The sequence below is a fragment of the Athene cunicularia genome, assembly GCF_003259725.1.
Source record: "Athene cunicularia isolate RWA chromosome 1 unlocalized genomic scaffold, athCun1 chr1_part2, whole genome shotgun sequence".
Lineage (NCBI taxonomy): Eukaryota > Metazoa > Chordata > Aves > Strigiformes > Strigidae > Athene > Athene cunicularia.
The window spans coordinates 58,700,061-58,717,316 of NW_020799092.1; the positions used below are offsets into that span (position 1 = coordinate 58,700,061).

Below are 17,256 nucleotides of genomic sequence, written 5' to 3' on the forward strand. Positions count from 1 at the left end.
TTTGGCTAAAATGTCAGATGTAAATTCTGGGCTGCTTGTGCTTTTGGTGAGCTTACAAAAACTGAACTTTAGAAAAGTTAGGTAATGACTCATGATGTCCAGACCTATCCACCTTGGCTAGGACTGAACAAGCTAAGCAAGATCAGGTGCAGTCAGTGAGGTCAGCAGACCGGGTGGCTCTTGCTGGGAGCTGCACTGGTGGGCTGCACTGGAGCAGCAGCATTCCTGAAAGGTAGTCAAGCACCACACCGAAGAAGGGAGGGGCATAAATCTGTATAGTCTTCACAGTAACACTTCTGGTTTGGGGGGAAAAGTGATAATTTCAGTGTCTTGGCCAAACCATCTGGCCTGTACAACCAATGTCATCTCGTATATAAGATGTGTTCGTCATTTAATAAACAATTTCACACTGTGCTGTAGCACACCAGTAAATAGAGTATATGTTCTCTGTTCTATGTTCTATGTTCTCTGATATGTTCTATGTACTGTCAAAAAGCTGCAGTCTTTCCATACACATGAAGCAATTTCCAACAATACTTTTTGATTTGGAGACGCTTTCCATATGAGAGCCTTGTATTAGTATCTGGTATGAAATGAGTGCCACCACAGCACTACCAGTAGAGCAAGGTTACTAAGTTCCTTAACAGAAGTATCTAATAGGTAATCTTTTAACATTGGACTTAGTGTTTAAAGAGAAAAGATCATCTTCCTACCAAATACACTAGAACAATAATATGGGATGATAATAATGAAATTATTTCACTTAGAACACTAGTAACAGACATCATCTCCTCTGTTGTCAGTGCCATTTAGACTTCCTGTGCAAAGGGCGGGAGCACAGATTATATTACAGTTGAAGCTCTGTGCTAATACTTTGAGACAGGAGGTCCAATATATTACAATATCAGAGGAACACATGAGCTATAATTTCGATCACTATGTAATTTCCAGATACAGTGACAGGTTCACCATAAACAGCTTTTAGAACAAGAGTCTTATTGCACAGCAGCTGAATCCAGTCCTGGATTTGCAGCAGACGCATACACTGCTGATTAGACAAGGTGCAGATTTTACTTAATGAGTAACATGCAATCTGACTGAATCTTTGAAGTGAAACCTTTGGCTATTCCAGATTAAAACGATGACCCTACTGAAGGAGTCCTTCACCCTTCTGATAAGGTAAGGTGGTAAAAGTAACTAGCTCATATGTTAACCAAGAGTTTCATAAGAAACAGAAGATAGTAATTCATTAGGGAAAAACATATGTCTTTCTTAATTCTTAGACACAAATTTTATCCAGGGAAGAGTTTCAGATGTTACAATTAAGAAAACTGACTGTTAATCTTTAGCTCATTTATCTCTTGCCAGAAGCGTGCTCAGCTCAAAAATCAATGACCACTAAGCCCTTTCTGCCCCCTTGAACTTCAGAGTGCTATAAAAGCAATTATAACAGAAACATGTTCAAATTATGTCAGAACATGAGCAAACTTTAAATTTCCTGATATATTCAATAAAGACATTTTTGTGCTAATTAGGACAAACAAAAATACCAAAACAAGACAAACACACCCCCCCACACCCCCCCACAATTTCTATCAATGTAGGTATCTATTAATCACAATTAGACCAAAAAAATTGGTAGAAATAAGCCATTGAGGTCTAAATTCTGGCCTCAAAACTAACCAGCAAACCCACAAAAACTTCTGTGAAAACCTAAATCAGTGAAACCTGATGCAACCGCTCTACTCTTGCTGTAAAAGTACACATCCATGAAAACTCTACAAGCAAAAGCAGGCTGTCTATGTTGTAATTGTAACACTAGTCAGTTATAAAAAGATAGATGAAACTTCATATTTTTACATTCAGAATTCAACTGCCTGTTTCAAACAGTCTGGGGTCCAATTCTGTCACTTTGTGCTCGTGGTACAATAAATGCAGTATAGCTGCAGGGTTCCCTCCTCCCACTCCCTCAGAATTTCTGGAGGGTGGCCAAAGTGGCGGCTCCTGCCTTAGTTTGCAGACAACCCCAAAGAGTGGTTCTGAGAGAGAAAGATGAAGACTTGGATGATCTTCCAAGACAGCCCAGCATGGCACAGATGTGCACACCCTCACTGGCAGTGGCAGGGCCCTTCATTGCCACCCTTGCTTTTCCAGGCAAGGACTCTGGTGACCATGAGGAGTGCAAGGAGTCTCGCTGTCTATTGAGGAAAAGAGGATGATCCATATTTCCCTTTCTCTTCCACTTTTTTTTTTTTTCCTCTTTTTCACTATCGAGAAGGGTTGAGACCACTGGGGGGCTGGGATATCCCTGTTCAATTGCAGTCTGAAGATACAGTGAGAAAAGGCGGCTACAGCTGGACCTTGGTGCTCTTTAGGTATCTTCTGCTGTGAATAGATTTTAAGGGTCTTTGTTGCAGGTTATGAAACAGACAACTTCTGAGCTTGCCCTAACATATCGTATTAGCTGAACTGCGTTCAGGCATGCAGAGACAGAAAACATGCTGCCTAAAGTGGAGCCAGTCCTGACTCTCAGGCTATCGGCCATGTGGTCTTTGACCCTGACAGGGAACATGGCTGCTTGAAGGCTTTGGTTTCTCCTTTTGACAGCTATAATAAAAATCCTTCCCTAGTGTCACTATAATGTGTTAAGACATGAGTGTTTGCAGCTATCTGCTTTGCTCCTCTGCCATGATTTTATTATTCAGCAGTAGGAATGACAGACAAGCACCTGCATCTCAGCTACTCTAGTGCAAAATATGATATATTACATCCTTGGTGGAAAAAGAGAGCATAGTGGTGTGAACTTAATCAACAGCTGAGGCGCAAATATATGTGAAAAAAAGGCAGGTTAGATAAGGACAGTAATATCTCAAATCATGCCAGTATGCTTCAGTGAAAAGTATCTGTTAGATAAATTGATCACTCTGCTATCCATATGTATCCATATTTATCCAGAATAAATAGGATACACAGAAATATAATTCAAACATTACATCAGAAAGTCCTTAACTTATCCACCTTCCAGAAGGACTTTTATGAAAGCATTTGTTGGGACTTTTCTTTTTTATGTTGCAAACATTACTTCTGCATATTTTAATTAACTAAAGGAAGTTGCATATGATGTCATGGTGACTATACACCATTCATTTTATGTTACTTCTATAAAACTAGTTAAAGGAGTACTAAGACAGGCTCAAAATGGGTTTCCCAGTCCCCCACTGGAAACCCACATTGCCATTTGAAAAGCAAAAAATATATGAACATTCAGTAAACTATCTTCCATTATGGCAATAATGAACGATACATAAACCAGCCTAAAACTAAGTTCAACTATAATAATTCAAGAACATACCAGGTCCGAGGATTATAAAGAAATCCAGCCAATCTGGAGCAGGGAACCTGTGTTCAAAGAGGAGGCATACAAAAAGTTGTGGTGAAGATAGGGAAGCCACTTAATTTGTGGGACATCAGTAGCAGATGATTTGCTCTTGGGCTGTCACTGTCGTAAGTCTCCTTTCCACCCACACAGGTAGGAAGACTAAGAAAGACACTGTCCCACATTGTAGAAGTAAGAGACTACCTAGGGAACCACCCCTTGGCAAGATCTCATTTCTTTCTTTTTTTTTTTTTTTTTTTTCTTTCCCCCCCCCTGCACTTCAATAATTTTTAAGCCTTTAGAAATCTGAGTTCTGAAGAAACAGCTCTTTTCTCCTTGATTTTACATTATGTTTTAATAGGGAATGGACTAATATGAGAGCAGAACTTTTATTAGCAAACTGAAGATTAGGTTCCTTTACTGCAAGATACTAGACACCACTGAATTTTGTTGGTATTTGAGAAGATTGAAGGTGTTTTAATTTTGTTTTTGTTTCTCACTATCCAAGCTATTTTAAACTGGCAATAAATCTTCCATAAGCCTGTTTTGCCCATGATAGTAACTGGTAAGCAGTGACCCTGTCTTTATCTTGACCCACAAGTTTCTCCATCTCATTTTCTCCCCTGTTCTTTTGGGAAGGAGGAGGAACAGTGAGAGAGCAGCCCAATGGGTGTCTGGCAGCTGGCCAAGGTCAACCCACCGCAGGATGCAAGAGAAAAAAACAGCCTGCAGGGAAAGGAGTCCCTGCCCACCTTGTCTGGGTTGTCTCACCCTCTTGGTCAGTGTAAGATTAAGATTATCACTACACTTGCCCCCACAATCTTCATGACCTGCTGAGACCACTGCTAATTTTTTTTTTTTTTTTTGCCAGCAGTGACCAGTATCAAACATTCAGGCTGCTTCCTGTAGCTCTTGCTATCTTATGAGTTAGTTTCTCACAGTCATTCCTTCTTTTCAGCATCTCTAGTTTCCCCTGCTTGATCCTTGTTTATGCTGAAATAATTACAGAACCCTCTAATGGCTGGACATTGCCTAATAATTCAGCTGATTAAGATTTACATATTAATTATTTATCAGTCACTCAAAAAGAAAGGAGGAGCCAATTACTTCAACTTCATTGAGTCTTCCCTTCACAGATGGAATGATTTATCTTCCTTTACTGCCTACATAAAAATACTACTCTTTGACTATTTTTATATGATACTGTTTCATTATGATAGGTTTCCATATCATTTATAAAATAAGAAATTTTACAAGCAGAGAAACAAACAGACTAGGACACAAAGCAAACCTGTATCAGGTCAGGAGGTTCAGATTCCAGCTCCATCTCAGCTCCCCCCTCCAACAAATGATCATTGCTGAATTTTGTAAAGAAATACCTTAACGTGAGGCTTCAGGACTTTTGTGTTTAGGTTTGGGTTTTCTCTGGTTTTAATCTTGATTTTTCACAGTTAAATTGATTTTTTCAAGTTGTGCCATAGTTTTTTGATAGTTTCTGGTGTTTTTATTGACAAAGTTTCATTTATTTATATATCTAAAAGCAAATAAAAAGCTTCTGCTTTTCTAACTGATGCTCTTTCCCATTTCCCATCATCCCTGCTATTTTTTTTTTATTTTTTTTTTTAAACTTTGTAGAGAAATGAGCTAGCACTGACAGAAGTCAGTAATTCTGATAACTTCAGCGAGCTCTGGGGAAAATCTTAAAGGCTTACACCTTCCAGACAGAGCTAATATTCTGGCTGGAACAGCTCCCAAAGCAGGCATGTTTTAACAAGTACACCTGTGATTAAGCTGAATTGTGAAATCAGAAGTATACAGAACTGGAAGACCCCTGACAGGTTTCTAACTTTATTCAGAAAGGTAAACAAACTGGCAGGTGCAAATTCCTGAATTTTTTGAGGGCCAGCCCTATTTAAAAGGAGGGGATCCAGCCCTGCTGAAATCAGTGATCAGTTGTATTTGTCTACAGCCACAGGGCACTGTCATGTGTAGCTGCAGGGGTTCAAGATGGTGTGGGGACTCCAGCAGCACACATTGCCCTATTCATGTATAAAACAGGGAAGTGATCCTCTCAGGGGGGCAGCACGTAGGTTCCAAACACAACACGAACCTGCCGCCGTATGTTCCTGAGAGGTCCCACTTAACACAGAAAGGCAATATGGCTCTCTCGTCTCTAGGAATCCTGTCCATGATGCCAATTTAATGTCCCAATTAAATGTTGGGGGAGGTTTTGATATGATCCCAAGAACAAGATTAAGACTCAAATGAGGTCAAATGCCGTGTGCATGTCGTATGAGGAGTGGCTGAGGGAACTGGGGGTGTTTAGTCTGGAGAAGAGGAGGCTGAGGGGAGACCTCATCGCCCTCTACAGCTACCTGAAAGGAGGCTGCAGAGAGCTGGGTTTGAGAAGCTGTTCGTCAGTTCTTATATATCACCATTGTTGAACAAAATCTGTTCCAGATTTTGTTGAATCTAGATAAAAGTCATAAGAAAGTTGTCTTCTACAAACCAAGTCCTTTGTAATAGCCTTCCTAGCTATCAGTTACATGACTATTATGTCGGGTTTCAATTGTCACATTCGTGTAACTTGCTTTGAAGGGAAAATCAATAAAACAAGTCCAGTTGTCTCTCCTGGAAACTAATTTTTGCAAAGAAGACATACCTTTCTAACACAGCATTTTTGTGTAAATCAAATGCCATTATTCTTTGAGGTTTTGAAAAACATTCGGGAAAAATATTGCAACAGAGAAGTCAACTCTCCTAGTTATATGCCAGATTTCTTTGTTTTCCAGGTCAGGTTTGTATCATTCAGGAGGAATAGCTTCAGACAGCATTTAATTTACCTCTTTTACTGCATAATATAACTGTGACATCCAGGAATGATGGGTAGAAACTATTATTGGTCTAGTTAAATAGTTGATTCTAACTGTGTTTCCTCTGTATTATTGTCCTATGACATGGATCAAGATCAGTAAAGTTAGAATTTTTCTCATGTGACAAATGGAATTTTGTCAAAATTGTAACTTTTTGTTCTTTAACTACTAATAGAACATGAACAGTCATAACAAAACATCACAGAAGAAAAATGAAAATGTTAATTTTACCATTTTCTACCATTTTACCATTGCTCTTTTACTATCTCCTAGTTTTTCATAACATTTAGTAATTCACTCCATAGCCAGATTGCCCAATGAGAAGATGTAGTGTCTATTAATTGCAGAATAATTCAGCACACTCTGAATGTTTTCAGGTTTTTGGAATCATTAAGATGACCATAGACATGCTCAGACTTAATCAGTACATAAGCACAGTGCTTCTAATGACTTTTTTTTTTTCCTTTTTTGTACAAATTTCATAAGTACCCCAAAGGTACCCAGAAAAGGAGAGATGCTATGAAAATTACCTTATCTCTGTTAAGATGCTGTCTGACTGGCACATCGAATCATACTAGGTTATTAGATTGAACAGTTGTATTCACTGTCATGACACCAAATATAATTTTGTGGTGAGTTTCGACAAGGAGCTATCTTGCTTAATAACTCCATTAGCTGTCCATGGCTAAAACAAACACATGGGTTAGTGTTACTCAACATAATTCTCACACGCGTGACATAACATTAGAGGAAAGCTAAACCTTAAGCCACCCATTCTCATTTGTGATACCACATCTGAACAAAAAGATGTATTTTGAAAAGACTTTTCAAGACCATTTATTCAGCGATTTATACTTTATTAGTCTGTACATTTCTGGATGGTTTTCTCAAGAGAAAAAATGTCAAGACACAGTTCAGCCCTCTTAAGATGTAACATCAACATGACATACTTACTAAAGAGCCTTTAGAGAGACCAACAGTTTCAATATACAGTTTCCTATCAAATAAGCTATTTATCTTTCCCATTTATCTCTGTTGCAATATCCTTTCTTTGCCAATAATAATTAATCTGAAAGCAGTTTGTATTGCTCTTTCTAATAGCCAGATAGAATAATAACCTCTATAGCCTCACCTCAGACCATTGACACAGATAGCTGTTAACAAATGATTGTAATAGCAAGAAATATTGTTTCCAAGCACAAGGATCTTTTTTATATGGAGTTTAATTATCCCTTTCTGTTATGATATTTTTTTAGGTTACACATATTATGAAGCAGAAAGGTTATAAAAATCGTAAATATAAGGAAATGCCATAGCAGCATTAAGTCAATTCATGGCTATTCTGTCTGAGGAACTGACAGAGCTGGACCTTTGGGGTCATCAAATCTGCTGTTTGTTGTGAGCTGTGTGATCATATGGATTCCATAGGCCAAGATCCACAGCAAAACTACAGATATCACCAAGCCCATCCAGATTCCAGGAGTGAAGAAACCTGTGCAGTCACTAGCATAAGAAAACCGGTTGTTTTCAACGTTGAAGCCTTGAATCTGAAAATGAAAAAAGGTAGATAGATGAGTTCAATTAAGCATGGAGTGTAGGCCCTACTTTCAGGTTATATGTGATGATTACAAAAACCGCACCTGCTAATTACCACTCACACTCTGTCCATTAAAAAAGAGGGAAAACCAAGTCCTCTGCATAACAATTTTCCAGGTCTCCTTTTCACCCAAGAAATTAAAGATGCAGACTTAATTCGTTTGGCAAGAAGTAGTATTCCCACTTCAGAAATTTTTGTTAATTTTAGAAGTCCCAAAGGGGATGTGTGATCAGTATTACTGAATGACCACCTAAGAACCAGAAAACTCAACGATCTCAAAGACATGAGAGTTAAGGTCACTCCCAGATCATGAGATATGGTGAAATACTCTGAGATTTTTAGCTAATAACTCCTTGACATGCAGAACTCCTGAAACCTACTTTAAAATGCATCTAATGAAGATGACCTTATTGACTGAGTTCTAGTAAAAGTTCAAGGAGAAAACAGTTGTGAAACCTTTCTTCCCCCTCCTTAGACATCAGAGACTCAGGACAGGAGAGAGGGTTTGCTTTATTGAGATGTTGGATCTGTGTTGTCTATTAACATGTGAAATCCATAGAAGCTTTTCCAGCAGTTAGAAAGATATGTAATATCTCTTTTTCAACTGAATTCTCAGTGTCTGCCACTGACTGAGCTCCTACCATATTATTTGCCTCAGAAAAAACAACTAATTTGGGGATCTATTATCTGCCTAGCTACCAATTTTGCAGACAGTATTAACAAACTGAATGCCTTTGAGACCACTATCCTTCAAAAATTTTTGTTAAAAGCAGTCAAAGGATTAGAAAACTATGAAGAAAGGGAAGACATTCCCTTCTCTACAAACATGCACATAATGACATAAGCACTGATTCCTTGAGAAGGAAAGGAATCTAACTGGTGGAAGAAAATGAAAGAAAGAATTAATCTGATCTGAGGTTTTGAGTCTTTCTTAAATAATTTTATAAAGACAAATAAAGACTGGGATTCTTATGTATTTACTGATTCTTTGAAATGGGTGTCTAAGAAAAGCACCAAACATCATAAATCCAGCAGTAAAGAAACAAGACCCTAAAACTGACTATTTTGTAGAAAATATTCTAGAATAAAATACAAATGGATTATTTTATTTAATTCACTTCCCTCACCAAGCAATAAGGAAGAAGATCATGGATTACTACTTTTATGTGTTCCCACTCCTTGATTACTCAATGCTTTACAATAAACTAAATGGAAATCTTTGTGATAATAGAAGAGTTTGTACTTCCTAGGAAAGGTGTTGCTACAAACACTGAAGAAATTATTTTGTGGCTTGCATACTGTGCTACACCAGTAAGCACTCAGGGCTTGAGTTCGTTTGTGGCTCAGGCATCTAAAGATTACGTGTACACAATATGTGTGTTAAGACTAATACCTGCACCTTCCAGAATGCTGACTAATAAAACTATGATCATATTCAGAACTAAGGACTATTTAGGTACTGTGGGAGCGAAGACAATTTTAGCATTTCAAGTTTTTCTGGGCCTCTTAGAAGAATCTTTCCAAGTCACATCATGGTAGCTAACTTGCTTTCACTATAGGCAGTCAGACTTCGGATTAAAGCAGGATTACTGCAAATAGCCTTTTGGGTTGGTAACTGTTTGTGCAGTTTTACAGAACACAAGCAATTACCAAAGGCTTCACTTGTTAAGCCACTGCTTTGACAACAGAAGAGAATGTGAATAGGAGTCATGAAATGTGGTCTGAAAGACTTATTCATAGTAAAAACAGAAAGCAAGTGATGATTTATGTAATTTATATTCAGAAAATGGATGGAAATTCTGAAAACCATACACACTTGCTACTAGGTTTACAAGAACTCTGAAACATTTAACAGGTATATTTGGTTTAGAAAGGCTTTACAACTTCTGATTTAGAGCCAGAAATACTGAATTTTATTATGTCAATCCTATTGTGGGTTTTTTGGAAGCAAGATTATTCTTATTGAACCTTTGAGGTGAAAGCTTTAATTGTACATTCTTAAAATTCTATGTCTACTTCTAGGCAGGAGAAGAAGTATATGCAGTGTTCTTTTATTGTTTTTCTGAAGCTATATGATTTCTGTGGGAGTGTTAGATCCCAGGTGGAAAATAAAAATGTGACTCCTAGCAGCATTTCTACCTATAGAAAAGTTAAAAATACTTTCACATATGGTTCTCTAATTTTTACGAATGTAAAAGCCTTTTGGACACAGACTTCTGTACTGTGGAAGTTTTAATTTTAGTGTTTGGACCAGCATCATTTGTCTTGGTTATACTAGTCTTCATTTACTGTTAATTTTTAAAATATTTTTTGATGGAGTTTTCTCATCATCTGACCTTTGACAAAGCCTTCAAGTAAAATCTGTTGTTTTCATGACTCTTAAGTGTATACTGAACATCTAATTTTTGAACTTAGAAATATTTCAGCCACACAGAATCCTAATATTCTTGATTTTAAAGTTTATGGTAGTTTTTTCTTAGGAACAAAGGAGGGGCTTCTAAACCACTGTGACACATGCTAGAGAAAAGCAGTTCTTCTGGTTGCAGCCTCCTCTTTAACCTCAAAGAAAATTCTGAAATTCTCAAAGGGATAAAATGTATCCATGGTAGAGCAACTACTCCTGTAACAACAAAACCAACAAAAAATGCCACCAAAACCAGAGCAGTTTTGATACTGTGCACAGCTATGAGTGCTGACATCCTAGGTTATGGATATGCCTAGACAGCATCCCATAGAGGTTCTTTATGTGTGTCCTAGTTTCGGCCAGGATAGAGTTAACTTGCCTTGGGCTGAGAGGGAGCACAGCTAGAGGGGGCCTGGTCCACACTGGTCATTGGAGTATTCCATACATGACATCATGCTCAGTATATAGGCGAACAAGTGCTCTCTCATGGCCCATTTTGGTTTCAGTTTCCCGGTTGGTGCAGGGTGATTTCTGTGGAGGCCAGGATCGCTGCTGGGGGTGGGCTGTGTGCCGGTCCTTGGTTGGTGAGCCACTGCTGTATTTTACCCATTTGGACTCAATATTGTTGTTTTGTTGTTATTACTACAATTTTTTATTCAATCTACGAATTTCTTCCATCTATTTCGCCGGGGAGGGGGGAGAAGTAAATGATTGGTCACGTAGTGATTGGCTACTGCCCGAGTTCAAACCACAACAAGATGGTAGTGACTGAGCCACCTCCAGCACTAAGGTAAAAGGTTTCATCATTTCGGACTCGCTTTAAAACAAGATATGCAAGGTTTCACTGTTCAGGTGCTGTGTCCCTCTAATACAGGGGTAATGTTTTCAGGACCCAGCATTGCAAGATGCAATTGTGTCAGTTAGATTGGCATTTGGATCCTGGTTTCTAATTGATTGCATAACACTGACATGAAAATCATGTACCTGAGTTTCAGCAACAAGATTTTGTGCTGGCTGCAACCACAGAGCACATCCCATGTGCTTTTTTCACCATGCAATAGAGCTTGGAGTTTTCGAAACCTCATTCTAGAACAAAGACTGATACTGAGATCAATCAGATTTTACTTTGTATAAGTGGAAGACATCTGGAAAGGCATGATCTAGTTCAGATAGAATGTAGAAACAAGCCCAGAATGGTGACTTTCTGTTTGCTCACACAACAGAAAAGATCAGAACAAGATCTGAATCAACAGAAAAGAACAGAACAAGATTTACAGGTTTTTCCATGCTTAGGACTTGATCAGAGAAAAAGGTCTTTCCCAAGAGGAACTGCAAGTTCTGTTGTCTGAAGAGTAGAAGCAACAGCTACTCCAAATCAGTAAGGAAGGTGGGAAACCTACTACTCCTCTCGATCAAGACCCCAGTGAAAGGTTGCCTACTAAGGATAGAGCAAGGCCTCTCTCTAAGCTTTAAGAAGGCAGCAGTACCAATGTATATAGAAATTCAAGGAAAATATATGTTGTAAGTGGATGCTTTGTATTTTCATAGCCCATGAACTTTCATAGCCTAGTGATGCCAAAATCTAAATTCAAAGAATTGACTAGGCAAAGTACAGTTGTGTGGACTCAGGTATTTTCAGGCCTTTCCATAAAAAATACCATCAGGAGGAACCTTCACAACATTGGTGTGTATTGCAACATTGCTTCTCAAAAAACTGTGGGACCTGACCCCAGAATTTATGGAAAATATATCTCAGCACCAATGCTGTATCTTTGAGATATCCATCGTTTAAGCAGAAATGTGAAATCTGGACTTAGATTACTGAGATTTTGTTTGTTATCAATATCATAAATACAATTACATCAGCATTTGTATCCAGTTATCATGGCGTTAGCTCATTGACAAAAAGAGACCTCTTTTGATTTCCATGATCCCTTCGATCGAGATCCCTTAGTGCAGTATTGGTTTAAGATATAAATGCTGATGTTCTTCTCCGGAGTCAAGAGCAATCTCAAAATAATAGATACAATGATCTACACCTCACATATATAGTCTGTAGTACTGAACTAAATAGATAGAAAATATATGCCTCATTAAAAAAAAAAAAAAAAAAAAGCGCCACTGCTTCTGGGCCATACAGGACCTCGTATTTCTTCTGACTGAAGTCCGTGGCAAATCTTCTGCCAAATCTAATTTCACCTGGCTTTGTTTTGATCTGTAGTAGTACAGACAGTCTGTGTCACTGAAAAATAGTAACTACACTAAGAGGTACTTTCCTAGGTAAACAAAGTGCATAGAAATCAAATAAAAGCAAAATAAGCAGCATAAAGCCACCCACCTAAGAGGCCCATGTTTCCAATAGCAGCACAATTCATTAAACATGCATGGGGACTTAGTAATTCTTTGCCTGATTAAGCTATTTGGTTTTATTGGGTTTTCTTTTCTGCCAACAACTTCACAGTTTTTTTGTTTTTTAAAGCTATGCTTTTATGTTCTTACTGTTCAGCAACTGCTGTCCTTTTTACCCCTTTATTGAATAGCTCACCTAGGGGGAACAGCTTTTCTTTTACATTTTCCCTCAGGCTGAAATGAAAGTAAGGGCATTATGAATGTGTGTTGGTTAGCATCTACAATAGCAAGTAATAGTTCTTGGAATTATCTCTGAAATGGCAATGTGTACTTACTTGCAACCTGGAAATGAAAACATCCCAGTTTTTTGCCTCATTGTTGGATGGAATCAGCCTTGCAGGATAGAGATTGCTTGTTCCCACCAGCTGACAATGAAATGAATACTCCACAGGAGCAGACATGACAGAAACATTAAATTTAGCAAACTTTTCTCCATCTTGTACAATCTCAACTGAATCTAAAGTGGACCAATTTCTAGCCGAACCTCCATAGAACTTGTTGGTCATTAAAAACCTAGAAAGACAACAGAGGAGAAAAAAAGTGAAAATGTCAGAAGGAAAAAGACAAAATGACAGAAGAAAAAAGTTAATAGTAATTTGATAAAGTACTGGTGGCAGATAAAGATTCACTAATGCTAGCTGCAGACATCACAGTTGGCATCTTAGCTTGGCCTCCCATATCATTAGGATTGTTCATAAGTGAAGAGACCCTGTGAATATATTTTTACTACTTCTTAGAGTTTCACCTCACAAGCACGGTTTTCCATAGCTGTAGAAGGCAAGGAGCAAATGCAATTTCATTCTTCAAGGGCTTCTGCCAGTGCAATATTTCATCACTTGCCAACAGTTTATAATCAGTGGAGCATAACCTGAGAGACTGTCAGTAGGCCTGCAGTGGCTCTCAATAAATATTTTATGGGATTTTTTGAAAATTGCTTTTATGATAGGTACAGGCATGATAACCATTCTGATTTATCATTTCAATTCTTCCTTGGCTCAGATGCCTCTGCAAATGTCTGAATTTGCAGTAGAAGACAGAATTTCTTCACACTGGAGGGTGTGAAGGGGTCGCCAGCCCTAGTTTCCCAATTCGTAGTGGGTTAGGCACAAATAAATATTTTCTCATTTTGAAAAGGTCTATGTATGTGCAGTATTGTAGCAGTTTCCAGTAGTTTATAGTAATGGGATTTATATATATGTTACTACCACTGCAGTCTGAACACCTCCCAAATGTTCTGAAACAGAAATAACTGAGAACATCCAGAAATACATCCTGATCCTTTACAGTTCAGGGCTATGTCCTAGTCTTTACCACTTCTTACCCAGTTACTTTTACTTATTCAAATTATCTCATAAGGAAATAGTAAACTTTTCTCCTTATTGCATGTTGCTTAATACTTTAACTATACTCAGTCTATGTATGGATTGCTCTATATAGTTTGCTGAAGATTTGTTTTGCTTATTGATAACCACAAAGAATTTAGAAGAGGAATATTTTTATTTAGGAGTAACATAAAAATTGTCAGGTTAGGTTACTACAGTGATTGACCCTTTTCTTCTTCTTTTTTTTTTTTTTTTTTTTTTTTTTGATTCATGTAACTTCATAAACCTCAAGAATTTCAAAATGATCAGAAGGAATTATAGAACTAAAAGTGTCATTCAGGTAAGAAGAGGCTATCTTGTCTTACAGAATTCCTTACATTTTGAGATCGAACATCTCTTTCCATATAACATTCAACTGCAAGCATCAGTGAAAAAGAAAATAAAATTGAATTTCAGCTGGTACACATTCACAAATACTTATGGAAAATATCCTATTGTTATAGTGATAAAATTAGAAAATTAAAACATTTATTATATTAGATATTAATTGCTAGAAGAAACTAATCCTTTCCTGATATGCAGCAAAATCTGACCAAAAATTTCCATAGTGTCTCAGTAGCAATGCTATAGGCACTAGCTGAAGGCCAGTTATAAGCACAAAGAAGTTTACTTAAATGTTTGTGCCAACAGCAGATGCTGGGTGTGCTCTGTACTTTTACTAACAAGATAAGAAAAGTTGTAAACAAGGAAATTCTTTGGAGAAGAATACCATATGAACAATCAAGTTTATAAGGCTATGTATGTGAATACAGTCTAAAGTGACATCCAAGAGAATGCAGCCTCTTTACATTGCACCAAAGAATAAAATTTTATGTTACTTACAGATTTATGAGAATTAAGGTTCTAATTAGTGAACTAGTTGAGTATGGTTAACTTAATACAGGCTTTTATTCTTAGTATTTTTCCAATCAACTCAAAGTGGATAGCCTCCAACAAGCATGTGTTTAACTGATAACTGATACAATTATTCATTAAATTACAAGGAAAAAAAGACATTCAAACAACAAAAATCAGTAGAATTACTGCATTTAGTTTTTCTCAGATGACTAGATACCAAGTAGAATGAGCATAATATAGCAAATGAATTACAAGGGGAGGAGAGATAACTAAGGAACCTTGACAGGCTTGAGAGATGGGCCTGTGTGAACACCATGAAGTTCAACAAGGCCAAGTTCAAGGATCTGCATGTGGGCTGGAGCAGGCTGGGTGAAGAATGGATTGAGAGCAGCCCTGAGGAGAAGGACTTGGTGGTGTTGGATGATGAGAAACTCAATGTGACCCAGCAGTGTGCATTTGCAGACCAGAAAGCCAACCATATCTTGGAAGATGTCCAAAAGAAGTGTGGCCAGCAGGTTGAGAGAGGTGATTCTCCCCCTGTTCTCTGCTCTCATGAGACCCCACCTGCAGTGCTGTGTTCAGCTCTGGGACCCCCAACAATAGAAGGACATGGACCTGTTGGAACAAGTCCAGAGGAGGCCATGAAGATGAGTGAGAAGCTGGAGCACCTTCCTTATGAGGACAGGCTGAGAGAGTTGGGGTTGTTCAGCCTGGAGAAGACTCCAGGGAGACCTTATAGCAGCCTTCCCGTACTTAAAGGGGGCCTACGGGAAAGGTGGGGAGAGACTCTTTATCAGGGAGTGTAGTGATAGGATGAGGGGTAATGATTTTAAACTGAAAGAGGATAGATTTAGATTAGATACGATGAAAAAAATTCTTCCCTGTGAGGGTAGTGAGACACTGGCACAGGTTTCCCAGAGAATCTGTGGCTGCCCCCTCCCTGGCTGTGTTCAAGGCCAGGCTGGATGGGGCCTTGACCAACCTGGTTAGTAGAAGGTGTCCCTGCCCATGGCAGGGGGTTGGAACTGGGTGATTTTTAAGGTCCCTTCCAATCCAAAACATTCTATTATTCTGTGATTCATTCTATGATTTTATCTGAAGAACTGAAACTACCGTGGCTATTATAGGAAATGTTGTGCTCGTATTAAACATTGGAGACAATACAGAAAGCAAACTTTCACACAGGCATTATATACTTTATGTATTGTGGCACAAACTACTTCTGATCATAAGCCAGACTCCCTTTGTGCCAGATAACCTAATGAACTCTAAATGCCACCACCTCTTATCAATCACCATCTTATATGGATATTAATTACAAGGAGAGATATTTCTGAAAAGGAAGCTAGCTGGAATTATTACTATTCCAACATGATTCCTGGGTCAATTCTATTCTACACATGCTATGAGCAACAACAGTCAAATACTTATCAGTGTAAGTGAGGAAAATACTAATGCTCTGCACTTCGATCCACTTTGACACCTTTTCCCAGAGAAGATGACAGACAGGTGCTTGAAAGCTGGATGTCATCAGCTGGTGAGAGAGCTGAGATGATGCTTCTTCCAGCAAAAACTACTGCCCACTGCTCCTACCCCTCCTGCAGCAGTAGATCACTTTTCTAAAACTAGTACAACCAGGAACACTCCACAACCACTCCCTAAGAGCTCACCTCTCAGTGGCAAGTGCAGGAGGATGAATGGGACTGCTGCTCTTGCTAGAGAGAAGGAGAAGGGAGATGGCAGCTGTTTGCCTAGGATGAAGCAGCTATTGCAGCTGCTAGGAGGAGGTGGGATATGACAAGCTGCTCAGCATGAGGTGGTAGACTAGTGGTGGTAAGGACAGGCTCTGGATCCAGCTCATGCTGCTGATCTTAGAGACTCTTTTATTGACGAATAAATTGAGATACTTGAATGTGGTCTTCTCTGGTGTCACTTTCAGTCTTCAAGGGATTCTCTCTTATACCTAAGCAAATAGCCTTTACAGGGGAAAATACTACAGTCATGGCTCTAAGCTCTGTTGTTTCCCACCTCTTTGCCCTTCTTATGTTCCGTTTATTGAGGCAGACTGTAATCTTACCAAGGAGTTATCTTGAACAAAGATGGGGGAAAACAGAGGTTGTAATGTATCTCTGTGGGTTTTAGAAACTCTTGACAGTAGACATGCTGAGATCAACAAGGTGAATAACGTGTTCCTGAATCACGAAAAGATCAATGGGTTGTTCTGGTTCTGTTGGGTATTTCTTATTATTTACATTATATTCCATGCAATATTGTACTATGGCAGCTAATAGAGGCCTAAAAAGACACAATTGTCTCTTAATTCAAGAGGTAATCCAACAGAAAATAGCACAAATAACCAGATGTGTCTTTAGCAGAAA

The 17,256-nt window shown here is 38.4% G+C and overlaps 2 protein-coding genes across 2 annotated transcripts in view; both read right to left on the reverse strand.

Moving 5' to 3' along the window:
- Window positions 1-6,968, reverse strand: part of SLC13A1 (solute carrier family 13 member 1) — a 53,585-nt gene extending 46,617 nt beyond the window's left edge. Inside the window, exons 1-2 of the mRNA XM_026867886.1 lie at window positions 6,780-6,968; window positions 3,353-3,399 (exon numbers count right to left, since the gene is read on the reverse strand). Of these exons, the coding sequence (XP_026723687.1) occupies window positions 3,353-3,399; window positions 6,780-6,814 (82 nt within the window). The 5' untranslated portion in view covers window positions 6,815-6,968. The remainder of the gene's footprint in view (window positions 1-3,352; window positions 3,400-6,779) is intronic.
- Window positions 6,969-7,109: 141 nt separating this feature from the next.
- ATP6AP1 (ATPase H+ transporting accessory protein 1) overlaps window positions 7,110-17,256 on the reverse strand; it is a 52,604-nt gene continuing 42,457 nt past the window's right edge. Inside the window, exons 9-10 of the mRNA XM_026867965.1 lie at window positions 12,935-13,172; window positions 7,110-7,796 (exon numbers count right to left, since the gene is read on the reverse strand). Coding sequence (XP_026723766.1) covers window positions 7,587-7,796; window positions 12,935-13,172 — 448 coding nt within the window. The 3' untranslated portion in view covers window positions 7,110-7,586. The remainder of the gene's footprint in view (window positions 7,797-12,934; window positions 13,173-17,256) is intronic.